The following is a 27,963-nucleotide window of genomic DNA, read 5'->3' as shown; positions in this document are numbered from 1 at the left end:
TGAAGTATGTATGAAGCGAGATTATTGAATGACTTAGGCAGTGTAAAAGTAAAATATTATCTAGTTTCCCATCTAAAATTTCCATAGTAAAAATGTTACTCACTCCATTCAACACGTATGTAGAAAGTATTATTATTACTAGACCATAAAATTGCATAAAATGACAGTATTTGGCACTATATACAATTCCACTTCGAATATATATATATATATATATATATATATATATATATGGGGGCCTTTACACTGGATTTGTGGTACATCTAAAACTAATTAAGAGCAATAATAATGCTAATTCACAATCATAAATTTTATACAGAAGTAACGTAGGTATATAATGTAGTACTTAAGTATAAAGTACTTGAATCAACTTGAAATATAACATTGCTTGATTTTATTATAATTAATATTTAAGTAAGTAAACGCCCTTAAGGAAGCTCAAGATTTTCTATCAAAATAAATAAAATTATGTAATTTATGGTAACTTTAGTTCACAATTCATTTCACGAGTCTAAAGAAAACTTTAAAATGTTTAAAATTTCGACCAAACAACACCACAAGTTAGAATATAAATATTACATCTGGGTGAAAATATACGAAATATAAGTCATTAAGTACATTCTTTGACTCGTCATAGATTTCTCAGGCCGCTCCTAGGCCAATATCAATAACGATTGATATATTTGCTCATCTTTGCTTTTCGACCAACATGCTCTAACTGTCTAGAGCACAAATTTGTCCAAAAATAGGACTGAAAATGGATATTCCTATAGGTGACCGCGTACAGTTAGTTCAAGACCACTAAATAAATATAATATAGACCTGCCTCATATAGCCAATTCATTAGATATTATAGGTATAGACCGCGATAGACATACTCAAAATCATTGGAGCGTCAAATCACTAGAGCGTGGTCCTGATATGACCATTATTGTGCAAAGTCATGGCAGGACTATAATAATTGTGGTCTTTTCCTACACAGTGCGCAATCACCTTCACATTATTCGTTCACTCGATTAGTGTTTTTTGCTTGTTAATAAGAGCATTGAGCAGTTTTATACGGGCCTTAATAGCCTTGTATCGAAGGTATTCCTCCTCTCTTCCTTTCTTATCGTCCCTTTGTACCTTCCTGCTGTTCTGAAGCTCAAAACTTATCTCGTACTCTTTGATGCTTCGACGTAGTACCTGAAAAATTACAAAGAAGAATACTCTTAATAATTTCGATGTACGTTTGGTTAGTCTCGTCATGACATAATTTAAGCTTTTTACAACACACACAGTGTTGTGAGCGCGTGGGGAATTTGTATGAATATTGTCTCAAATATGTTTAGTCGGGTTTTTAGGACTAATAGGGAACAAAAATATTATAAAAACTGCACACTCTGAAACAATTTTGTTCCGTTTACAGCATTGGTATCCGGGATAAAATCTCACCAAGAACCCCCAAAATGGTAAAGAAATACTTACACATTTGTGCAATTTGGCCTCTGAGAGTGCTCTGGATAAGTCTTCCAAGCCAAGGCAGTGGAGGCCCTCGTTGGATGGAGTGGCCTCTTCACTGGTGGTCGCAGATTGAGCTGATGATGTTGACGATGGAAACTCTTCCCCTGCATTCTCTTTCGCTGGTGGAGACTGCAGCGGCGTTTCTGGTGTTTCCTGTAAATGATAATATTATTGTTGTCAATTGACTCCAGAAGACCTAGTATATAGGGACACTTTTTGATTAGAACAGGCAAAGTAAATATAAATAAAAATAAGAATATTTGAAAGTGCTGTAATATATATAATTTCAGTGCCGTAATTATTTTTTAATGGTAAAGCCACAGTCATTTTGCAAGGATAGGTAGTTAGATACATTTTCGTCAATCGAATTGTAAAGGATTTATGCGGTCTTATCATTTATAGGGGGCGTATAGCTAACACTATAGAAAAATCTGCAAAAATATCAACTACCGAAATAAGGACACTTCAAAAAGTGTTTGATTTCATTTGAATAGAAAGAAAGCAGTTAAATAAAAATCTACACACCTCTTTCATATCTAATACGCAGGTCATGACCAGTGTAGAGTCCGAGGGTTTGTCTTGAGAATCGCTCGAGCTGTCGACACTGGTGTTGAAAATCATAGCCTCATGCTCATGAATCGTTGCCAGTTCACCATTGGTACCAATGCCCTGAAAATATAATAACACAATTTCCATATTTAGTGATAAAGACAGGATCAGAATGTCTAAAAAAGCTACAATTATCATTTCACCTAAAAAACATTTTGCTATGTGATAATGTTTGACGTACTTAACGCTATTCATCATTTCGACATTTCTTTGGAAGGTGGTAAAATGGTGCACATATTCTTCCTCTATCGTGTAGGTTGTGAGGTGGAGTACCAACCTCATCAACCCTGGTGGCAGGGTTACTATTGAGCTGCCAAAGGCCCCTGACATGTACATGACATGTAACGACTACTTGCACCTATTAGGAACTGCATTATGTCAAACAAAAATGACAAATAGCAGAATTGCTCTTTAGATGATTAACATTTCATCTCTCGTCTTTTTAGACCTTCATATAACATTGAATTGACATATTCAAGACTGTTTATTACATCACCTAAACGCAGAATGCAGATCTGCACAAGACACAATGTTAAATCCAACTCGTCTGGTATCTTGCCTCTTTTTCATATTGATTGTACCCAGATAATAATGACAATGACGTACTCGTATGAATGAACTCATTCAAATGTTAATAACGACACTTACCGTATCAGGTCTAGAAGCCAAGGCCCTTTTAACGTTTCTGTAGCGGTCGTACAGATGCCTTGCTGCGCCGCGTTCTGCCGAGTGTGCTGGTGGTCTACCCCTAGCAGCTTCTAGACGGAGGAGTGCCCGTTGTACGCAAGACTTTTCAGCGGCAAGCTGGGATGCCGTCCAGTTCGTCTCTGGCACTGCTGATCTTCCTGCTGCTTTCCGACAACCTTCAAGCCACTGTTGAGGAGATGACATGATTTGAAGAAGGCAAAATATAGGTAGATGTAACTGCAGGAAAGAGAGTCGTAGAAGAAATCGAGGGAGGCGTTTCTTTAGCAGACGGATTTCAAATTCAAACTAAACAAGATGTAAAAATAGATAATGAATAGGCTTTGAATCGTGCTAATAGCGAAAAGAAACGTGAAGAGACGTGAGAAATTCACCGGTAATGTTTATAATTCTGTCCATCAAGTTATATAAGTAACTCTGCTTCAAATGAAACGCATTTGTCTTTTAGCAAATTTTAATAAGTAAGTCCTGTCAAAATACTTGCCTCTTCAATGTCGCGAACAACATCAGTCATAGATTTCTCACTCTTCAGCGCTATATCAAGTTTGTCATCTCGTTCTTTCTGCTGCTTAGCTGCTTGGACTTTCATGGCATACTCGACAGGGTCGGCCTTTATACATTTTTTCTCTTCCTGCAGGCGTTTTAGGGTATCATACATGCGTGTCAGTTGCACGTCAGTTATCCGCTCGCTTGCTGTTATCGCGTAGCCATTTTTGGATTCATACTCGCTTTCGTACTTCGCTATGCTTTTCTTTAGCACAGTTATCTGAAAAAGGAGAGCAACTATTAGATATGTAAAACGACAACATTTTCAATATATCAAACTCAGCGGTGAAGGAAAACATCGTGAGGAAACCCACATTCCCGAGAACTGCGTTTCGTTCGGAGGTATGTGACCTAATCTGTATTGGGCTGGTGTGCCCTTCGCGGGTTGGAAGGTCAGACAGAAAGTCACTTTTGTAAACCGGACCTGTCAAATCTTCAGGTTAGATAAGCGGACCTTGTGAATATATCCAACTCAATTATTTTTTTCAGTTGGTAACATATTTAGTTACACTTTGAAGCCGCTACCGGACCTTTTAGAAGCGCCACAGAATATCCAATCACACAGAACATTCAGACAGAATATTTTTCACACGTCTATACGTAATTATGACGTACCAGCTTCAAAACACAGATTTCCGTCTATTACACACGCTACACATACTACTCTAGAACATATAGCTTTTAGAATAGAATACAGAATCTTTTTCACCATAACGTGCATTCGTCGGCCGGGTTGATACCTGTTAATAGTTTTTAAATAAAGTCAGTTAAAGAGGTCTTCGGGTGGCTTGAAAACTGGTGAACGGGTTGGCCCAAATACTTGCACCAACCCACAGTGGGAGCATGGTGTAATATGCTCCATATCCCCTCCGGTGAATTAAGAGGAGACATGTGCCCAACCCTCATGAACATTAGTCCGTATTAAGTTAATCTAAGCCGGCGACCATGCATGAACATTTTTATGATAATGGGAAAAGCGAAACTGGTGTGCAAGGATCAGAGTAAGTGGAATTTCATAGTATTTGCTTCCCCAATGGGAAATAGTCGATTACATATGTAATGTTAATGTACCTTCTTGCTGATCTTTTCAAGGGTATTGTCCGGGCCGGATTGGTCGCGGCGGGGAGTGCGCGGCGCAGCGCTGCGTTCATCCTTGCGTGTGCGCTCGGCTCTCGCCGCGTTACCACTCCAGCGCACAGCCGCCGCCAACGCACCGGCGTCTAAGGTTTCTGGTTCGTCGCATACTGAAATAATAATTGGTTAATAGTGGAATTCGGTTTGAACTACGAAAAACACGTACCTAGTGTTGGTATTGTTATTTTTGTAAAGAATAGACTACGGAACCAGATCGACTGTGTAGTTTTTAAACAAACTTATGTACAATGAAAAATTGGCAAGTACTGAATTAAACCAGGTACTATGGGTAATATGGGTTTCATCTCAAATGATAAATGTGGCCTGTGAAGGTACTTAGTGGTTATTACTATCTAGTAATATAATAATAGTTCTTTTCCAAATTATCGCATTGGAAAAATACCTATTATCTAGTCAACCATTTACTATTATAATTAGTATTAACTACTGCTTTGTAGCCTAATAATAATTAAATATCACAAAAACTGTAGTTTCATATAAAAGACATCAACGAGTTTACGAGTTGATGTCATAATATTCTATTAAATAAAATATATATTTTTGAAATATTAAGTTGATATTATAAATGTACAGCTGGTAAATTTTCTACCTACATAAAATGGCCCCTTGTTCACTCCATATTCCCGATACCTACCCCACAGGCGCAGCCAAGAGACGAAGAAAGCAAGCCCAACTCACATTGAGGTTTCTGAACGATGTAGTCGAAGGGGAGTGGTGAGCTGCTTTCATCATTGTTGGGGGTGCAGTCGTTCTCTTTGGGTTGCTTGGGGATGCGTGCTTGAGCGCGACGCCTCTTGCCGCCATACTGCGGACGGCGGGCGCGGGACAACCGCTCCGCGCGACGCTCCGACTGAAAATGAATTGGCAACTTAATAGCACCAATGAGCAGTTTTCACTAGCACAGTTGACTCGACCATTATAGATGGCGTTACCGCTCACAGCGTATCACGTTGGTCTAACAGAAAGGTGAGGCATGGGTACTTAGCTCATCTTGCGATGGATTTAGTTCTGAGTTTTTAATGAGTTTTTGAGAATTGGCATATAATCGTGAGTTTATGTTATGAATGCGTACCTCAAGTCGGTTATAGTCGTGCAGCGGGGGCGGTGGCGGCGGTGGGGGCGAGCGCTCTTCGCTGTGCGGCCGCCGCTCTTTGCGCTCGTGCGCGCAGCCAGAGTCCCTGCGCTCACGCCGCTTGCGGGCCTCTCGCTCACACTCGGGCGCCGCCATATCTTCTGCTTCTCTCTGCTCGCTGTCTCGCTCGCAGCACTGCGCAGGCCACCCGGACCCAATTACAACCCGCCGCTCGTCTGAGCACTCACTTTGGTGTCCGTAACCCTAACCATAGTGGTATACAGTTAAATGTATCTGTCGTGTGCTTAGAAGTTAAAATTTCGTGGAAATTAAAAGTTGTGGGTAAAGCTGGTGTTCAAATGGTAGAGTGTCAAATATACATATAAGTACTTATGTAATATTGTAGATACATATAGTAAGTAGGTATGTAAAATATGTTTTGTGTTAAGTTTATTTCTTGCATATAAAGCTAATCTAAAAATCTAGATGCCGATTAGGTTAATAACATGTTGTTATTATAAAAGCAATGTTATATATTCTACAACACGGTTTAATATGTACCTACATATTAAGGGTTGAAAAGGTTACAGGAAAAGTTTTATGACCTTATTATATAATTTTTGTTATAAAAAAGAATGATCCAGAAACGTGAAATGCCATATCGTTTATCTGTAGCAAACGCGCTTCCTCTATGCGTTACAAAAAAGCATTAATACAGGTGCTTATGCGTTAATACAGAGCGTTAGTGCCACCGTAACGAAACAAAAATAGAACCTTTAGGTACTTGATTGTACTAAAACACGGTGTTTAATGAGGGACTTTCCAGGCTACGTTCCTCAAAATCAATATAGATGGCGCTGTATAGATTTTTCTTCGTTTAACCTTCTAATTTCATGGATAACAGACATATGCATCTTTTATATTTGTTTTTGGGTACAATTGATGATCTTTTTTTTACACCCATTATTATTCTAATCAAAATAAAGATAAGTAATCTAGGTAGCAACATAATTCCATACTCAATGTGATCCAAGTATCAAGTAACAATTATTATTATATTATATAAAGCTACAAACCCATGTATTGACTGACTGACTGACTGACTGACTGACTGACTGACATAGTTGTTCTCCCAGAAGGAGTGTCGGGGGGTGAAAATGGTGTATGGGGGGTGTGATCGGGGCCTCCCGGTGAGTATGGGAAAACTTCCAGATCTTGGAAAACTGCTCCGCATCAGGGAGACACCCCACGGCCTGGCGAAACTATCGCACCTGGAACGATTCTTTTTTCACAAAACCTACTTAAATCTTGGTCAAATTCTATTGTCGGTGAAAAAAAATCAAAATGGCGGAAAAACAAGATGGCCGCCATACAAAATTTTGTTTTTCCAGAAAATGTCTCTTTGGTAAAAAATGTGTATGGGGTTGTAATCGGAACATCCCGTTGACTATGGAAATTTTTCTCGATTTTGAAAAACTGCTCCGCATCAGGGAGACACCCTACGGCCTGGCAAAACTATAAAACCTGGAGCAATTTTTCTTTCGCGAAACATATTTAAATCTTGGTCAAATCCAATCCCCGGTGAAAAAAAAACAAAATGGCGGAAAAACAAGATGGCCGCCATACAAAATTTTCGTTTTTCCTGAAAATGCCTCGAGGGTAAAAATGATATATAGGGATGTGATCGGATCGTCATGTTGAGTATTTCAATACTGCTTGATCTTGAAAAACTGCTCCGCATCAGGGAGACACCCTACGGCCTGGCAAAACTATAAAACCTAGAGCAATATTTTTTTCACGAAACCTATTTAAATCTTGGTCAAATTCAATCCCCGGTGAAAAAAAACCAAAATGGCGGAAAAACAAGATGGCCGCCATACAAAATTTTCGTTTTTCCCGAAAATGCCTCGAGGGTAAAAATGATATATAGGGATGTGATCGGATCGTCATGTTGAGTATTTCAATACTGCTTGATCTTGAAAAACTGCTCCGCATCAGGGAGACACCCTACGGCCTGGCAAAACTATAAAACCTAGAGCAATATTTTTTTCACGAAACCTATTTAAATCTTGGTCAAATTCAATCCCCGGTGAAAAAAAACCAAAATGGCGGAAAAACAAGATGGCCGCCATACAAAATTTTCGTTTTTCCCGAAAATGCCTCGAGGGTAAAAATGATGTATAGGGTTGTGATCGGAACGTCATCTTGGAAAACTGCTCCGCATCAGGGAGACACCCTACGGCCTGGCAAAACTATAGCACCTAGAACTTTTTTGATTTCACGACATCTATTTTTGTTTTGGTCAAATACTATCGCGGTAAAAAAATGGAGGGAAAACAAGATACGCGAGCAGCTTGCTGCGAGCGAACCACGCGACATCTAGTTATTATAATATATATAGCTGCAAACCCACTGACTGACTGACTCACTCACTGACATAATTGTTCTCCCAGAAGGAGCGTCGGGGGGTCAAAATGATGTATGGGGGGTGTGATCTGGATCTCCCGGTGAGTATGGGAAAACTTCCAGATCTTGGAAAACTGCTCCGCATCAGGGAGACACCCTACGGCCTGGCGAAACTATCGCATCTGGAATGATTCTTTTTTCACAAAACCTACCTAAATCTTGGTCAAATTTTATCGCCGGTGAAAAAAAAACAAAATGGCCGAAAAACAAGATGGCCGCCATACAAAAATTTGTTTTCTCAGAAAATGTCTCGGAGGTAAAAATGATGTATGGGAATGTAATCGGAGTGTCTTGTCGAGTATGGAAATACATCTCTATCTTCAGAAACTGCTCCGCATCAGGATGACACCCTACGGCCTGGTAAAACTATCGCACCTGGAACGATTCTTTTTTCACAAAACCTATTTAAATCTTGGTCAAATTCTATTGTGGGTGAAAAAAAATCAAAATGGCGGAAAAACAAGATGGCCGCCATACAAATTTTTCGTTTTTCCCGAAAATGCCTCGGGGGTAAAAATGATGTATAGGGTTGTAATCGGAACGTCTTGTAGAGTATGGAAATATTTCTTGATCTTTGAAAGCTGCTCCGCATCAGGGCGGCACCCTACGGCCTGGCAAAACTATCGTATCTGGACCTTTTTTGTTTTCACAAAACCTATTTAAATCTTAGTCAAATTCAATCGCCGGTGAAAAAAAAACCAAAATGGCGGAAAATCAAGATGGCCGCCATACAAATTTTTATTTTTCCAGAAAATGCCTTGGGGGTAAAAATGACGTATGAGGAATTTGATCGGATCGTCATGTTGAGTATTTAAATACTGCTCGATCTTCGAAAACTGCTCCGCATCAGGGAGACACCCTACGTTCTGGCGAAACTATCGCACCTGGAACGGTTCTTTTTTCACAGAACCTATTTAAATCTTGGTCAAATTCTATCGTGAGTAAAAAAAAATCAAAATGGCGGAAAAACAAGATGGCCGCCATACAAATTTTTCGTTTTTCCTGAAAATGCCTCTGGGATAAAAATTATGTATGAGGGTTTTGATCGAAGCATATTGAAGAGTATGGAAATACTTCTCGATCTTTGAAAACTGCTCCGCATCAGGCCGGCACCCTACGGCCTGGCGAAACTATCGCATCTGGACCGTTTTTGTTTTCACGAAACCTATTTAATTCTTGGTCAAATTTTAAGCCGGTGAAAAAAAAAACAAAATGGCGGAAAAACAAGATGGCCGCCATTCAAAATTTTGTTTTTCTAGAAAATTCCTCAATGTCAAAAAATATGTATAGGGGTGTGATCGGAACGTCATCTTGGAAAACTGCTCCGCATCAGGGAGACACCCCACGGCCTGGCAAAACTATAGCACCTAGAACTTTTTTGATTTCACGAGACCTATTCAAGTCTTGGTCAAATTCTATCGCGGTAAAAAAATGGCGGGAAAACAAGACACGCGAGCAGCTTGCTGCGAGCGAACCACGCGACATCTAGTTATACTATATATAGCTACAAACCCACTGACTGACTGACTCACTCACTGACATAATTGTTCTCCCAGAAGGAGCGTCGGGGGGTAAAAGTGATGTATGGGGAGTGTGATCTGGACCTCCCGGTGAGTATGGGAAAACTTCCAGATCTTGGAAAACTGCTCCGCATCAGGGAGACACCCCACAGCCTGGCAAAACTATCGCCCCTGGAACGATTCTTTTTTCACAAAACCTATTTAAATCTTGGTCAAATCCAATGGCCGGTGAAAAAAAATCAAAATGGCGGAAAAACAAGATGGCCGCCATACAAAATTTTAGTTTTTCCCGAAAATGCCTCGGGGGTAAAAATGATGTATGAGGAATGTGATCGAAACATCATGTTGAGTATGGAAATACTTTTTGATCTTCGAAAGCTGCTCCACATCAGGGAGACACCCTACAGCCTGGCGAAACTATCGCACCTGGAACTTTTTTGTTTTCACGAAGCCTATTAAAGTCTTGGTCAAATTTTATCGCCAGTGAAAAAAAAACAAAATGGCCGAAAAACAAGATGGCCGCCATACAAAATTTTGTTTTTCCAGAAAATGTCTCGGGTGTAAAAATGATGTATAGGGGTGTGATCGGAACGTCATCTTGGAAAACTGCTCCGCATCAGGGAGACACCCTACGGCCTGGCAAAACTATAGCACCTAGAACTTTTTTGATTTCACGAAAACAAGATGGCCGCCATACAAAGCTTCGAACTAATACCGGACACGCGAGCAGCTTGCTGCGAGCGAACCACGCGACATCTAGTTTTTATATATGCTTCTGCCATTACATTATATTTTGGAATAATTATGTACTCTAGTGAACCGATGGGGACATTGTCGAAATCACTTTGTGAGACTGTCCTTTGTTTGGTAAGGACTTTTCAGGCTTGAATCACCTGATTGTCCGAAAAAGTAAGATGATTTCGTGCTTCGGAGGGCACGTTAAGCCGTTGGTCCCGGCTATTAGCCGTAAAAACACCTCCACCAACCCGCAGTGGAGCAGCGTGGTGGAGTATGCTCCATACCCCCTCCGGTTGATTGAGGGGAGGCCTGTGCCCAGCAGTGGGACGTATATAGGCAGTTTATGTTATGTTATGTACGTATATGTACTCTAGTAATGAGAAAATAGGTAATTATCAGATTAAAGCTGTACAACGCTAACTATATTGTTTTTGGTGAACGGAGCCTGGAAAATCCTTCGTTAAAAGCACAATATGGAACGGAAAATAATAAAAATAACACATTTTTTATGACTTTACCGACAGAAAATTCCACTTGATATCAATTCATAATCATAACATAACATAACAAATACTTTATTGCACAAACAGGAAAAAACAAAATACAAAACAAATGAGAAAAATCATGAATCATGCTCTGAATCATCCCCCAAGGTTAACGCTACGGTGTAACTAACGCCCTATATAAGCAGGTAACTTATTTACAACGGAGCAACTGGAAAATTCCAAAATTTTCTGAACGAAAAACTTCCTTTTGTTTAGGTTCGCAAACTTCCAAAATTTGTTCTAAACTTTTCCCATGGCCTTTTTTGTTGCAAAGCGGATAGGTATAAAGCTATCATTAAAATTAGTAGGTTGATACAGAAACACTACAGGTATGATGTTAAATGAAGCCCCGGTTCAAAGTACCTGTATAAAATCCAATTGTACCATGTTTACTTCAAAATAAATCCCAAATTTCCAAAACTTTCGGCCGTTATGTGTGGTTTCTGAAATTAAACCATTTTTTTTGGTGCTAATGCACTGGTAATAATACTACAAAAAGTATCGTCAATGTTTTGGAACTTCTATTTCGAAAGGTCTGGCCCCATGGTAAAATAAACTACTGAGTTCTGACTGAAAACGAAAAACTTCTGACCAGTTTGGTATATTTTAGTACCAGACTTAAACTCTGAATTAGGTAAATTTTCAGATCGGGCTTAACTTAAGAGAACTCTAATAATAATTATGCTGGCATGTAGTGAGTGTAGGGTATACTTACAATGCAATATCTTGCAGCGCCAACTATGGAATCCAAGATCCTGGAAATATTGTCGCGGGCGCGGCTTGCCAGGGTAGCACGCGCGCCCTCTGCCGGGCGGAACTCGGAACTAACCGATACTAAACCGGGTTATTGCTTAACCTTTGATGTAAAACAAACCGAACGAAACAAAACGCAGCGGCAAAGCGTTTACGAACGCCGTTTTGGCGATAATCTACTACTATACTGTACACTGAACAGTCTTAAATATAACTATTTGATGATGTCACTCGCGAAGATCGACTCATTCGACATGTCCCAATCTCGGCACATATTGGCACGTCACAAACAGTCAATATGATGTGGACTCGCGGAAATTACGGCTGCTTCAAGAAGTGGGTGGAAACCAGCCTGTAATTTAGCATTTAGGGTGCAGGTCTGCTGACGAGCTAGACGCTCTAGTCCTCTATTGAGATTTCTTCATCTTGACTGATTCACATTCACTGAACCGAAGGGTATCGGAGTGTGGTAGTCCAGCTGCTTCAATTGTCTTCTATCATGTTGAAGTCTCGAGAGTTTACAAGAGATTTTATGGTGATACTGTGAATTTCGGGGTAACACGTTTGTGGTGTTTGGAATCTGAAACAATGAAGTGTTGTTGAGTAATCTAAGTTCTAAATAGATTTAATAAAGTTTCGTTTAATAATAACGTGTATCGTATCTGTGGCGTTACTAAATGACCAAGACCTATATTTTTTTACAAAATGGTTTAAACTCTGCTTATGAATTTCATTCGACAGGTGTCATGACATAAATCAATATTGTTTTCTGAATTTGGGAAAAGAATCGCATTCTAGCGCGGTGCCTGTAATCCTACCCACATTAAAAATCTTTGTGTCAAGATAGAGCTTAGCTGGCACTAGCGTTCAAATTGCTTTAGACAACAAATTCTGAAGCACAGGAAAAAAATATAGGACGGCCGGACTTTCATATCCTTTTTGTAACCCGTAATAAGAAAATAACACACTTGCATGCCAGCTACTTTCATGTGTAGACTATACATTTACACAATATATTTTTTTGTGTATTGTTTGTTTTTTTTTTTGTGATGTGTAATTTGAATAATGACAATGTAAATGTAAGTACCTAATGATTGACATTTAAATGTTAAATTTATTTTACTATTTACATGTTATAATTTAAAATAAATGTAGACCAAAATGTTAAATGCTGACCATCTGTAAACTGTAATACCATTTTTATTGCGAATAAATGGTTATATGAATTATGATTTCAGATATACTGTTTACAAGTTAAGCTTGCAGATGTAGATATCCACAGTGTGCCACGTGCGAGTAGCTGTCATGCAAGCTACTGTTCCGTTTAACTGGCATGTGTATTCCCGCCTTAAGGTTAAGGTCAAGAGTACCCTCAACCGTCGACTGTACGACAATTTTTATTTAAGAAGCTAAACTGTTGTTTCAGAATCGTAGTAGGTAAGGTTGCTTACCCCAATGGGATATCGGCGTGATCTTATCGATGTACGGATTAGCATTATTCACATTTAAGTAAGTACGGTCAAGAGTACTAATATGTATATATACACTTTGAAACCATGGCACATTAACTTTTTTGACAAATTCAACCGTGAGTCTCATTAAATGTCAAATATGATAGTGCGACAGGGTTCTAAAGTGGGTACATGATATTGCTCATGACTGTACATCGATACAGACAGATAAATAATTCTTAAACGTAGATAAATCGTAGGAACTTATAGATGTTTTACCATAAACATGAATATAAAAAGCCAATATTTGTAGTAATATAGCCCTGTCACGAAGGTTTAACCATTGCATAACATTTTGCTACGTGATGTACGGTCACGAGCATTAATATGTACACTCTTTGGTACCATGTCACATTAACTTTTTTGACAAATTGAACTGTAAGTCTCACTAAATGTCAAATATGTTAGTGCGACAGAGTCCTAAAGTGGGTACATCATATTGCTCATGACTATAAATAAGTACGTGTTTCAGTAACTAGGTACGTCTACCGCTAAAGAAGTTTATCGATTCCCCGTTAGGGTCATAGGAAAATACATTTTGTTCATTTGAGTCCGGAGTGCGCGTTTTTCTATCTACCAGCAGAGGAAAAAGTCCAAAGGTCGATGACGAAAAAACCTGCGCCTAAGAGTTCTGTAGAGTATGCGCCGCGAGAGAACTCCCGCGGCAACGTTAGTCTCGTTGTATCTGCTGCCACTGCGTACAATTATTATGATTTACAATGAGGATAAAAACTAGAATGTAGGTAGCAGCACTATTGACTGAAAGAAATTGCTGCAGAGCAATAACACTTTATCTACTTTTTTTTAACTTTACCTATCACCTACCTCAGTATAACAGCATACGTACCGATACACACACACATGACCCTTGTAAAGTCAATCTAAGGTCGTAAACCTTGTTTTTGAACGATAAACATTTCATATATTAAATTCCATGAGTCATCAATGGTGTTTGAAGAGTCAATACCTATTATTTGTACGTAGCTAGTAAAAGCTTTTAGTCTAATGATATTTCCATTGATTTCCCTGTGGCTTACTGTTTGTTGTTTACACTTTTACTAGGTACCTATATAACGAATAAATTAATACGAAAACGTGAAAATATTCCATACTTAGTTCGCAATAAAGTGGAAAAAATACAATATATCCCACTAGGACACCCCGGACACTTCATACAAACAACCTTGCTTTACACAGACGTTATCGTACACGCGCATCTGTGTGTGTGACGTCTGACGCCATAAGATTGAAGACTAAAGTAAGACCGAGGGGGAGGAAGGTAAACTTAGCTAAGCCGCTTGTGGGGAGCGGAGACTAGCCGTTCTATACGTCGTATTATTCCTTATTCTATGCCACTAATAAATGATAACCCCAGTGTTGTTTAGTTAATTACGTAATTAACAGTTAGTAAGTCAATAACTCAATTTAACCTGCATCCGCGGCACAGCAACTGCGCCGTACGCGGTGCAAACTATATCAAGGGTTTCGACCAAAATATCTAATGCTCCCTCTGGGTTCGGTCCCTCATATCTGAGGATCGTGGTCAGCATCAGGGTTGCGAGGACCCTTCATGCTGACTCTCTTGGGAAAATACAAGCAGTGGTTTCCCGTTGCCGTCTGCCCCAGACATTTTTGAAATTATTTAAACTCCAAGGCCGCTGTTGCCTCTACGGTGGTATGGTTGTACCGCCATTGCTCGGTCGCCAGAGCCTCGTCTGTTATCTAGCAGGGAGCATCGGGGCGCCCAGTGGACACCGCCGCCAGCGACTCATAACGAAGCACCGACGCGCGCAGGTGAGGTTGGCAGTTGGGCCGGATATAGGTATTCTTTCCGATCTCCCCTTACTTCCCTTCTAGTTTTACGTCGTGCCCAGGGAAATAAGCAACCGAACGCGTATTCGGTCCCAGTGTAAGCAAAGTATAGATTAGCAGAGAGTAAAAAGTAGCCCGGTAACTTTAAACAATTTAGTTTACCTACAGAAGGGTAAAGCCATAGATCGCGTGACTGTTCCCAGTTTGTATCACATAAGTACCTAAACTTCCCGAATTTGATCGCGTGAGACTGAAATATTCTTCCGAATAGGTCGCCGAGTCAACAAGCAAAGCGAAGTCTATACAGCCTTGAACTCAAGTTTGGCAGCTGTTCAATGTTGCTATTGGCGGTATCTGCTACGAACAGATGACAGGTATTATGTTTTGCTTGGTACAGATCTTATTTTCGCAGAAAGAAATGTAAACGATAATATTATTGTGACATCTTGTCACAATAAATGTTGGGCTTTATAGACAGGTTTGAAAACAACCAACGTACACATTGGACAATATGTAGACAGGTAACTGACCGGACCTGTTAAATCTTCAGGTTAGGTATGCGGACCCTGTGAAAAACGGGTTAATGCTAGGGGGATGATATGGACAGATAACGAATACAATCTAATTTTAATGCATACTGCTTATATACGAGCAGCCTCCGTGGTCTAATGATTAGGGAGTTGGGCTCACGATATGGAGGCCCGGGTCCACTTTACATTGTATACATTGCAAAGAAGTCCTGAAAGATAAGATGATCCCGTGCTTCGGAAGCCACGGTAAATCTTTTTTTCTTTTTTTCATTTCTTAGGTATGGGCATTAGCCCAAACCCTCCGATTGATCGAAGGGAGGCCTGTGCCCAGCAGTGGGACGTGTATTGACTATTTATTCTAGATATAGGTTTGTGAGCGGTAAGTATATGGGTACAGGTGATGGCGATATAATAATACCTATACAGACACGTGAGAAATCAGACCCAGTGGGCTATTAAAAAAAACAGCATCTAATAATGTGTTTCGTCATTCTTTTAAAATAAGGTGTCAAGTCACTCCATTCTTTTAAAATAAGGTGTAAACAGTGGCTATTGGAGGTTCAAAAAACCTCAAGCAATTGGAAATAACAACCTAATTTCCCCGAAAAGTACTTTCGTTTATTCCTCGCCAGTTGGGTGACCAAATTACAGCATGGTTTATATTTATGTTTCTGTCTAAATTTTAATTTTAATTGTGTTGTTGTTTTGGTAAAATGTTCTCGAGGCGTCCAGTGTAGCGACTTAGTTGGTTATACAGGGGGTGACTGGCAATGCTGAGGCTCCTCCTTTTCGGCCACAACCGATAATGTGTTACATGTAAGTAATTCGGTTTAAGCAATTTTGTAAAATATTTGTGGTTGAATAAACTTCTTTTATTTTTATTATTATTATGTTTGGTTCTTGATTTGTCTCTCCGTTTGGGTTCTAAAGTTTCAAGTTGCGGGTTTCGAGTTTTAAGTTTCGACGACAGAAATAAATATTTTAAAAGGTAAACAGGAAGTTGATCTTGGTATTCATTGACTATTTATATAACATTCTAAAAATAAATAATCAAAACAAAAATCCAATCAAAAGTTATTTATTCGGAATTATAAGATCCATAGGGTTAGTAACACAAACTTACATAAGTACTAAGTTAGTTTACAAAAAAAGGTGGACGATATTAATAATATCTTCGAACAGCTGGGATTCGAGTTTCAACACTTTCAAGCTGTAGAGTTGGATAAAATAGTAAGTAATAAAAAGTATTTGAACAAATTCAGTTTCCAACAGTAAACATTATTCCCTTGTAATTACGACTAACAATAAAAGCACCATACGAGGCTGATAATGGCAGGCATTGCGAGAATTTTAAAATTGTTTTAGTTTTAAAACATACCTTTTGAAAAATAAATGAGCATTCACCGAAAACTTTCTTCATAACATTCTTTTCAAAATTGCTTTAAAAATAACTGGGCATTTCTTTTGTACCCTGATTTTCAAAGTGTAACAAATTATGTTTTTTTTAGGCATAAAAGAGAAAATTTAGAATAATCAATGTTGTTTATCATCCCAGGTAAAGAAGTAGGTAACTTATTACCATAACATAACATAACAAATACTTTATAGCAAAAACAGGAAAATACAAAACAAAAGAGAAATAGAATGAGTACAATAGGTGGCCTTATTGCTAAGTAAGCAATCTCTTCCAGGCAATCTTCAAATATAGGAGATATTTAATAGTATACTTATTAATTATCCAATTTAACAGCCTCTGTGGTCTAGTGGTTAGAGCGTTAGGCTCACGATCTGGAGGTCCGGGTTCAATTCCCGATGGGGACATTGTCGAAATCACTTTGTGAGACTGTCCTTTGTTTGGTAAGGACTTTTCAGGCTTGAATCACCTGATTGTCCGAAAAAGTAAGATGCTTCCGTGCTTCGGAGGGTGCGTTAAGCCGTTGGTCCCGGCTATTAGCCGTAAAAACACCTCCACCAACCCGCAGTCGAGCAGCGTGGTGGAGTATGCTTCATAACCCTTCCGGTTAATTGAGGGGAGGCCTGTGCCCAGCAGTGGGACGTATGTAGACTGTTTATGTAATTATCCAATTATTATTTATCGTTTTATTTAAACAAAATCCAGTATGAGATTGACCGCCACTACTTAATGTGACGAATGACCCACGTCATCGTTAAAAGCGACGAAAAGTGACACTCAGCCAAATTGAACCAATTCTGTTGAAAGCGCTTGAACTACACGTGATAACGGACTGACGTGATAGGTTGATTGGGGTTTGTTTCACCACCCGATTGTCCGAAAACCTTCTAACTTCTATCGTGCGGGTTGTGAGGTGGATTACCAATCCCATCAACCCTGCTGTCAGGGTTATTATTGAGCCCCCGAAGGCCTCTGATATGACTCATGTAACGACTACGTACTTACATCAGTAAGTAGTAACCGGGACCAATAGCTTAACGTACTTTCCGAAGCACGGAACATTTTACTTCTGGGCAATTAGGTGATGAGCATGTAATGTCCTAACCAAACTAGGGATTACAAAAATATTTTTGTGATTTGTCCCCACCGAGATTCGAACCCAGGACCTCCGGATCGTGAGCACAACGCTCAACCATTGGACCACGGAGGCAGTTGTTTCTTTCACAATGTCTTTGCTTTAGAAGGCATGCGAAGCCTTTAGTCCCAGTTACTACTTTCTTACTGTAGTCAGGTGCCTGTGGCGGCTTCACACTCACATCAGGGTTGGTGAGGTTGGTTGCCGACCTTATGACCCACACGAAACAATAAGCTACTATTTGATCTACCAGACCAGTAAAGATGGATAGATGCTCCGCAAAAGAGCAGCTTGGTGAAGTATGCAATTCTTCTTCTATCTTGTGGGTTGTGAGGCGAATTACCAACCTCATCATCCCTGGTGTCAGGGTTACTATTGAGCCGCCAAAGGCCCCTGACATGACTCATTTATAACGACTACGTACTTACACAGCAAGTAGTAACCGGGACCAACGGCTTAACGTGCCTTCCGAAGCACGGATCGTCTTACTTTCGGACAATCAGGTGATCAGCCTGTAATGTCCTAACCAAACTAGGGACCACAAAGTAATTTTTGTGATATGTCCCCACTGGGAATCGAACCCAGGACCTCCGGATCGTGAGACCAACGCTCCACCACTGGACCACGGAGGCCGTTAGTATGCAATGTCACTTCAGGTTTGGTGGTTGTACAAGCTTTTTTTATCTGTCTTATTTTAGTCCATACTAATATTATAAATTCAAATTGAAATTCAAAAATATCTTTATTCAGTTGGTAACATAGTTACACTTTGAATCGTCAATTTTTACATAACGAACGTCTCATCCGCCTAAAACTACTGCAGCTTCTTACAACCTGTATAGCCGGGGAAAAGAAGCTGCAAGATTAACCTCGGCACAGGGCCGTAGACGTTCTTTAAAAAAATAAAAATAAACGGAAAACAAATGGAAAGTGTGTCCGTCTGTTTGTATGTCTGTCTTTCTCGGCAATACAAGGAGCAACGAATTGATGGGATTTTTAATGGATATACTTAGTTGAAAGGATGGTGAGAGACATAGGCTACTTTCCAGTATGGAATAATTCTGAAAACTGTATAACTAATATGATTATGGAAACCGTATGAAAGTTATTCTTACATTGTTTTAAGTTTACGCGGTTATTATTAACAACAAGAATAACTTATAAGAACAAGAATCAATTATAGATCTACCTACTCCACTCCAATCTCATCAGTCATCCCGTAATCATGGCACTTGCAACAGTGTTGAAATATCGGGAGTCTCATATCTCCATTTAAACGCGGTAGGAACCCGTTACTATGTGCTTTAAAGTTATTCTTGATTACAATTAGTAATTTGACTTATCTTATCTTTTTCCTTATCTTTTTCTTATCAGTAGGCAGAGGTTTACAGAATGTACACCCACTCCTGGCATTTAAATTCCATGAGGGCAAGCCTATTGCCATTAACCGATGAATTATTTACGATCTAAACATGAATTGAAACTTGTAAAGTCGAATTCAGTTGTTTAGAGTTCGAACCCGTGACACTACAGTGGTAGACCACTGTACACCACTACCACTGGTGTACATATAAGTACACTACAATGTACATATTAATAGAATAAGAAAATCAGTTCCAAGTTAACCTTCAGGAAAAGCACCTTTACTCTTGCCCTGAAAGAGTCCAGAGAAAGAGCCCTCCTGACAGCCTCAGGTAGAGAGTTCCACAACCGGACAGCCCGCAACGTGAAAGAACAAGAATAAAAGTCAGTGGAATGGACAGGGAACAAATAATTTTTAAAAAATGCATTTATTTCGGGTAGATACCCATATTGTAAGATACAATTATATCACTTTAAAATTAAAAGTTATTACAATAAAAAAAATGAAATAAAGTTAAAAATTATTAAAATCAAACTAAATGTCCTTAAAATTAAAATCATATTTCTAAACTTATTATAAACAAAAATGAATGAATGTTGAATTAAAAAAAAATGTAAAATAATATTTTTTTTAAATGTAAATAATTATACATTTAGAACCCCCTTTCCGGCATTGGCACAGAGAGATGTCACGAATTAAAAATTGAAAATTAATTTTGTTTGAATTGAATTGATGTGATGAATTATCAGGCTACATAGACTCAAACGCCACAGCCTCATTGTACGACACGTGATGCCCCTTCTACTTGTCTCCACATAACTCCACAATCGGATTAGAACCTGTCTCCACAGTTCACAGGGGTGACAACTGTCAGGCTTCCATACAATCGTGTCTCGTCGTATGACTAACCCCTGCATAGTTAGTTAGTTAGTGCACTGTCTGCAGGGCTTCGTGTTATACACGGTTCATCGCTCGTGGAATGTTCCATTGAAATAATTAGAATAACCACAAAGAATCAATGATTGTGGAGGAGAAGCCCAGAGAAGAATGTCATCGAAGCAAATGGAATTCCATAGCATCTGCTTAACCCGGTGGGATATAGGCGTCAATGCACGTATGCATGTACGTAAAAGACACGTAACATATCCCCAAAAGGTTTGGCATATAGTTTATGTCCACCTCACTAGCTATGTTTAAGTCCCATGTGATAAGGGGCGACGGGGAACGGGGGGTGACGAATCTATTACCATAAACCGGGCACACATCACAACGGGTGTGGAGTGGGTGCAGTATATGCAGGACGAATACTGAGGGGAACGATTCAGGCCATGATTCTGTGTTAATACCAAGTGAAATTTTCTAATCCCCCCCTTATCTCAGTATAGTATGTCACTTACACCCCGTACAAGTAAGTACAGGTATCCATACAAGTGCGTATGGGTGTTAATGATACCGCAACAAATACTGACAGAGATGGTTCATAGTTGATATCAAATGGAATTTCCTGTCGGAAAATTCACGAAAATGTTTGTTTCTTTTTCAGTTATTTTGAGTTCCGTACTTTTGCGACGGAAAACTCCACTTCCCATCAGTCCCTCAAAGTTTTCGTTACGATGTCACTAACACCCTGTATATATACTTCTACCTACCCTTTTGGGTACATAGGCACGATGCTCTATTATATTATATTTAACGAAGTGATCCCATTTTTACGTCCTCTGACGTAGTCTATATTTCACGAATATTACACAAGATTCTAATATTTAAGGCAACAGTGAATAAATAATCTAGTGAATATTTATTAGAGACGCGCCGATGGGAAGCGTGTTACCAACATGAATATAATAAACTAAAAGTGCTGACTTCGTCAAATAAGAAATATAATCCTTAACCCAACACAATTGTGATGAAATTCCATTTGATATAAAATAATACATCTGTAAATTCCTTACAATTCTTATAGATTAAATTGACACATTTTCCCTAAACTTATCCGCGGATATTGAAAGAATATAATATTGTAGTAACATACTAAAGCTCTTTGTATGAAAAAGTTATGTAAGGGCTAGGACGCAATAAGGGTAACCGGGCTACGGCGTAGCTGATAACTGCGTAGCAAGGGTGCGACGCGTAGCAGAATCGTAGCTATTGCGTAGCACGTTTTTGAGGATAAGGAAATAAATTCATTATATTTTTACTGAATTAATAACGATGTTGTGTTCTTATTTGAAATAGGTTATTTTTTTGTAAAATGTATATTTTCCTGTTGTATTTTTATAATAAGTAAATAGATTTGTGTATTTCCTGCTCAAAGTTTTAAAGATATAATTTGGCTGGTTTTGCCTGCAGGTTGGGTAGGCGGACCCTGTAAAACGAGATAAATGCTGGGAAAGTGATAATAGTCGGTAAAGATGTGGCTGAAAGATTACGCTTGTATGGTAAATGGCTACCTAATCTTGAAGATTACAAGATTGAAGGGGAAAACGAAGCGACTCTTATCAGGTATTTTACGGTTAAAAATCTTTGTGAGCCCTGGTTTAGTTTTACACACATACACCGAAAGTAAGATAATCTGTGCTTAGGAAGGCACGTTAAGCCGTTGGTCCCGGTTACTACTCCCTGAAGTAGGTTGTAGTTACATGAGTTTTATCAGGGGGCGGTAATAACCCAGACACCGGGGTTGATGAGGTTGGTAATCCACCTCTTAACTTATACGATAGAAGACATAAATCGTATTATTATATCTCTTTGAAAGGGAAGAGAATAGTGAGAAGTCGAGTTGCGGTTTTGTTCATTGTAACATGTAGTGTGATGAATGAACTTTAGGTTTCATGGTCGCGAAACCTAATAATAGGTTAGTTTCCAACTAGTCAAATCAGTTACATTTTACTAAACATCGAAACACGAAATTACATAGAATGTAAATGAAAAAGCAACCTGTGACGTCATAGAAAAACGTGACAATAATTAAAATTCATAAATAAGTTAAATAGAAAAAAGTTTTTTGTCACCTATAAATCTGTCTTTATTTTGTAATCAGGATTTTATAATTTATCTTTGACCTAGGAAACGAACCAATTGTATTAATGTTATTGTTATTTAAACATGAACTTTGAGCTATAAAACGTTTAAAAACTGGTATAGCTGACATGGGCATTAAGACCATAGAATAAGGAATTATACTACGTAAAGAAGGCAACTCTCCGCTCCCCACCAGCCTCTGAGCTAGGTTTACCTCACCCCCTCGGTCATAGTTTAGTCTTCAATCGTATGGCGTCAGGTGTCACACACACAGATGCGCGTGTACTATAACGTCAATGTGTGGTGTCTGTGTAAGATGAGGTTGTTTGTATGAAGTGTCCGGGGTGTGATCACACTGAAGTGGGTTGGCCATGTGTGTAGTGGGATGGGTACTGATACCGTGGTAGACGACGGGAAATCGGGTTATCGGAGAGACTGGACAGTGGAAAAACATGTGGTAGGCATTTGCCCAGCAGTGGGATCAAGTGTAATTTTAATTTAAATAATAATTGTAATTTAAAAAAGAAATAATAAAGAAATGCGTGTTCAACGATACTACAACCCACGCGTGTCTCAATTGCTGTCGACAAACTGCAGGCGTCGATCAATTCTCTTGCTATAATTCACGCCTGTGGTTACCAGGGTGGGCAGACAAGCAACCAAGTGACAACTTGCAATCACACTTGGTATTGAACTCCTAAAATGGATGGATGAAACGACTAGTTGAGAAACAGGAGGCTTTCGCCATCATAATTGTTGGCGATATAATTCAAGCAATCTAGGATATGCCTGGGATGATTTATAAGCAGCTGAAGGTGAAGACGGGCAAATACCCGATGTAAATATAATACCCTAAATTTACCGGATATTTTGCCCATCTACTTATAGTTGGATGCATTTATTTTTTTATTACTTGCGGATCTGTTCACCTCATTAGGCGTTAGTTTATGAATGTATGTGTGTGATCGGTGACGGGCAGGGGATGGGGTATCCAGTCACCATAAGGTCCATCATATCCATCTAAGCATTTCCAAACCAGGAGCCAAGCTGCACACGATTATGACAACCGACAGTGACAGTGATAACAGTAACATTGACAGTCACCTTTGACCATCGTTTTTTTCTTCTTCTGGCTTCCGCGGTTAGTGATGCGACAATGCCAAATCTTGAGAGTGATCATCCCATCATTTGCAACTAGCTAAAGCCCCTAGCTAAGTGTGACAAGGTATCTTGCCGATGTCAGCTCTGCTCACCCCGATAGGGATACCGCGTCAGAGATACCGTCTTCTATTACTCATTACGTACATCTTTGTTAGTCAGTTACGAAATAACTAGCTAGAGGCAACCGTTTGACCTGGTTACACGCGGGTTCGACGCTCGAGTGGGCGTGTCGTCGAACTTGCTTTCAACACGGAAGTCAAGAGACAAGAACAGGGGGAAAATATTAGAATACAGAAGGAAAAATATAACCCGAATATATCCCAGCAGGAAAATAAGCTTAGCTTTTCCCGTTAAAAAAACATTATCAAACAAAGAATTGACTTTCTGGTGTTTGGACTGTTAGAAGGTAAAATAGGTTAAATATTACTTCGAATACAAAAGGAAACTATTACGAACTTAATAGGAAAATCACTTCTATCTATACAAAAAGAAAGCGAACAAAAGAAAAAATAGACTACAAGTATTCGTATTGTGAAATACTTAGTAGAATGGAGACAGATTCCCGTATTGATATAACACCTACTTACAATCGGAAAATAAGAACGCGCAATGGTCTTCTCATGTCTAGTATTCCGTATCACAAAATCTATTAAAGATAACAACGAACAGTATACAAGAATATTAAATAAAAAAAAATATTATTATAATATTGTATTAAAGTAAAAATGATCTGAAGAGCTGTGAAAAATGGAACAGTCTCATTAAAGCGCACAGCAAGCCAAAATGCACGAAAGCATTCGAGAAACTTCTCACCATTCTATTTCCGGTTCCACTTTTCTATCCGTTTCGAATTTTAAAATACTACTCACTCATTGAAATTCCGGCGAACGATTGTGATCTTCATTATAATAATGATGAAAACAAAACAGCCCTATTTACTTGGGGTAGACAAAACCGTCCTTGAGATTTCAAGCCTCAATATTTTTATCCCGTTGAATATATTCAAATTCAAATATCCATAAATAAATAAAAAAATACCTTTTATGAATCCAATAGTCCGCACTAGAATATCCGATACCAAGACTTTTTTTTAAACGGATTGATAAGGAAGTGACACGGAATGGCGTCACAAAACAAAATGGCGGCGCGGCGGCAGGTCCGAACTGTAGCGCCCGGCGACACAGACTGAAAGGCTGGGCGGGCGGGTGACTTGTAGAGATGTGTATTAGATCTCCGAGTTGTTATCGAAAGTTGATGTTGAGATAAGTACTAGGAAAACAAAGCGTTATCAAACGTGCCATAAAGAATAATACATTATGAATAATAACATAAGCTCAAGTCAAAAGATTAACGACGAAAGATCAACATTAACTAACTAAGACTAAGCATTAACAACAACAACAGTGGCTGCAAGTTGTCTTTGATTACTTGTGGCTCTGCCCACCCCATTAGGGATTACGGGCGTGAGTTTATGTATATATGTATGTACTAAGGATTAACTGACTAAGCATCATTACTAGTTCCGAAACAGTTTGTTGTATTTTAATTTTAAGTTTCCTGTGTTTATTATTTTTACTCGGCAAATCTTGCACCAAACTTGTATTTCACTGTTTCCCAAAATACACGCTCCGCCTAGTTTGGGAACCTCTGCTCATAGTTTTTAAACTTTTAATATACCTTACCTCAATCAATGCCTTCTTCTTTTGTATTATTTCTACACATGATTTTTTTAGTAAAACTAATTAATAATCAAAAATAATTATAAGTACGGTCACGAACATTAATATGTATACACTTTGGTACCATGTCACATTAACTTTTTTGACAAATTGAAGTGTAAGTCTCACTAATGTCAAATATGTTAGTGCGACAGAGTCCTAAAGTGGGTACATTATATTGGTCATGACTGTACCTAATTCATTTCTTAAAATATGATAGGTTAATTAACGTCCTACGAGAACGCAAAACACTCTGAATTATGAACTACAACATCAGATGAATGGTATGTTTCTAACGTATAAAGAACTTTATCGACATCAAAACAACGTCTCTAGCCAGTCGATTGTAAACATGGCGCGGCGCACGCCTGCCGGCCGGCTCCCAGCCTCTACTCTCTACTATAACACCATATATACCTACCTCCAACATCTACAAACGCATCCCTGCCCGACAATATCGACCTATACACCTTCCAACACAAGCTTCCCTCACCACGCTCATTTGCTCTATCCGTCACGCTACGCAATGGTTGCAAAACAGAAACCGACTTTAAAATATATATGGATAAGATGATAAATCAACCGAGGAAAACTGAAGGTGAAGCACTGAAAACGCCCACGGGTTTTGACTAACGGACCCTCGAAATAGACAGTTCTTATGTAATCAAAATTTGTGCAGTGTAAGGATGTTAAGTTATTACATATCTAATGCTTCTGATTTAAGCAGAGACCTCCTAATTTTATTTTAAGTTATAAGCACCTGCCATTTTCTTTGAGTAATCGACAGGCTGAATATTTAAAGGAACTCACGCCAATTTTAGACTTCGAAATTTTAACGTTGGCGTATAACCCGACAGGATTCAATTTACAGCACACGGCAAATGGGTTGCTTAGCGAGGGGCCTGTTTGATTCGTCCGAGTTATCGTTTCATTCATTTGAAAATTAGTAGCTGTCAATCATCCGTCCCTTTTCTTTTCGGCGGATAGGAAAATGACAGGTATTAAGTATTTAGATTAAAATTAGGTGTCTTCCGATATTCACGGAGCCCGTGTTACTACGAGAAGTAAATCATGCGTTCACGGATGGAGTGCTATCATGGATTTTTGGACCTGTCCAGCATAGAAGCAAGAATTACCAACTACACGATCATTATTTTATCTATTAGATACGGTCACGAGTATAAATATGTAAACACTTTGAAACCATGTCACATTAACTTTTTTGACAAATTAAAAGTCAAATATGATAGTGCGACAGGGTTCTAAAGTGAGTACATGATATTTATCATGACTGTACTCTGAACAAAATTATTTCAAATAAGTAGGTAACTAAGTTACACAACCATTTATTAGTTTCATAAGTCACATCGGCGAGCGAAGTTGGATTTCTCGAGAGATTTCATGAAATATTAATAGGAATAGCTACAATGAAAGGTAAATTACCTTATTCAGCGTTCGAATACCTAATAATTTGTTTGCGTAAGGTAACTAAGCACAATTTTATAGTCGTTACTTTGACTCTAGTACATTATAACTATAAGATTTATAATAAGTTGCACCCATAAAATTAGAGTTAGGACGTTACGACGTTTTACAATTTTTAATAAAGTAATAGATTTCATTATTCAGAAACATAAGGGCTTTTTTCTGGAAAATTTGTTGTATATCTGTCTGCGTGTGTGTTCTGTTATTTTTATTTTTTTAATTGCGAGATTGTTCTCGCAACTAGAAACGAACACGCAAACTTTTATATAAAGAAAGAAGAGAAACAATGATTCAAAAATAACACGGCATTAAATTGCGGACTTCGTAAACTTTCTTCAATCTAAACAAGTTCTTAACTTGTCTGACATTTAAGTATTAAATTGTGAAATGCAGAGGTTAATAAATTCGTGATTTTATAAAGTCATAGAACCATATACCATAACCATACTTAATATATTTAATAAGTACCTAAAGATATTGTTGTATTTTCTCTAAAAATACGTACCTATTTCAGGAGTATTCGGGAATTGACTGTTCCATCCATGTAAGCTCTTCTTGGTCTTCCCCTTCCTTACATGGAACAGATTAAAGAGAAGGTGAACGCCGTGTCTTATAGGGAAGTGGATGAATTGGCCTTTGATAGATAAGAATGGAGAATACTACACCGACAAGAGCATGGCTCATAAATTAATGATGATGATGAATGTACCATAATTATTGCTTACCAAATAAGTACATTATTTCGAGATAATAAAGTCATATCCAGTGATGTGCCATCCCCGGGAATGTTCCCAAAGTGAGAATGTTCCCGTTGTAAAAACTCTTTAATAGTAAAGACACTGGCTGTATCTCTTTTTGAAATTGTTCTTTCTTGAACTCTGCTTATCTGCCTAAAGGTTAGGTAATAAACCTCTTTTTAATCAAATCAAATCAAATATATTTATTGCACAGAACTACATTTAAACAATCAGACATAACACATGAATACAGTACAATTTAATAAATAATAATAATAATTTAATTTGGGCGGCCTTATTGCTCTAGAGCAATTTCTTCCAGGCAACCACCATTGTCTCATACTATTCATGTTCTTTGTAATATAATAGCTGGCGAGGAATAGGTGTATATGTATATACTATACACATCAGCCTACCCCTTCGAGGATACAGGCGTGATGTCATATTGTTTTACTACATTTTCT

General features: G+C 38.6%; 1 protein-coding gene across 4 annotated transcripts; it reads right to left on the bottom strand.

Annotated features, from left to right (window-relative positions):
- Window positions 1-215: 215 nt before the first annotated feature.
- On the bottom strand, window positions 216-24,737 carry LOC126367042 (protein FAM13A). 4 transcript variants are annotated; one of them, XM_050010422.1, is made up of 11 exons: window positions 24,598-24,737; window positions 11,575-12,192; window positions 11,223-11,302; window positions 5,591-5,854; window positions 5,197-5,368; window positions 4,435-4,607; window positions 3,302-3,583; window positions 2,761-2,985; window positions 2,029-2,172; window positions 1,468-1,656; window positions 216-1,185 (listed from the first exon to the last, which is right to left on the bottom strand). In XM_050010422.1, exons 3-11 carry the CDS (start codon window positions 11,244-11,246, stop codon window positions 1,009-1,011), a joined length of 1,650 nt encoding a protein of 549 aa, XP_049866379.1. In that variant the 5' UTR covers window positions 11,247-11,302; window positions 11,575-12,192; window positions 24,598-24,737; the 3' UTR covers window positions 216-1,008. The 4 variants fall into 4 exon arrangements, with proteins under 4 accessions (XP_049866379.1, XP_049866380.1, XP_049866381.1 ...); XM_050010423.1 differs by having other exon boundaries at window positions 5,591-5,785; XM_050010424.1 differs by lacking the exon at window positions 11,223-11,302.
- Between the last annotated feature and the right edge of the window lie 3,226 nt (window positions 24,738-27,963).

This window comes from Pectinophora gossypiella, chromosome 5 (assembly GCF_024362695.1).
Source record: "Pectinophora gossypiella chromosome 5, ilPecGoss1.1, whole genome shotgun sequence".
Classification (NCBI taxonomy): domain Eukaryota; kingdom Metazoa; phylum Arthropoda; class Insecta; order Lepidoptera; family Gelechiidae; genus Pectinophora; species Pectinophora gossypiella.
The sequence above is the reverse complement of the archived record's forward strand: the minus strand, read 5'-3'. Positions and strand labels throughout refer to the sequence as shown.

Excerpts from the sequence above, each read along its gene's own strand:
- LOC126367042 (XM_050010422.1), bottom strand. The coding sequence starts at position 11,246 with ATGGTACAATTGGATTTTATACAG. Across the intron at positions 4,608-5,196 it reads CATCGTTCAGAAACCTCAAT|TATGCGACGAACCAGAAACC; the intron begins GTGAGTTGGGCT and ends TTATTATTTCAG. Across the intron at positions 1,186-1,467 it reads AGGCCAAATTGCACAAATGT|GTACTACGTCGAAGCATCAA; the intron begins GTAAGTATTTCT and ends GTAATTTTTCAG.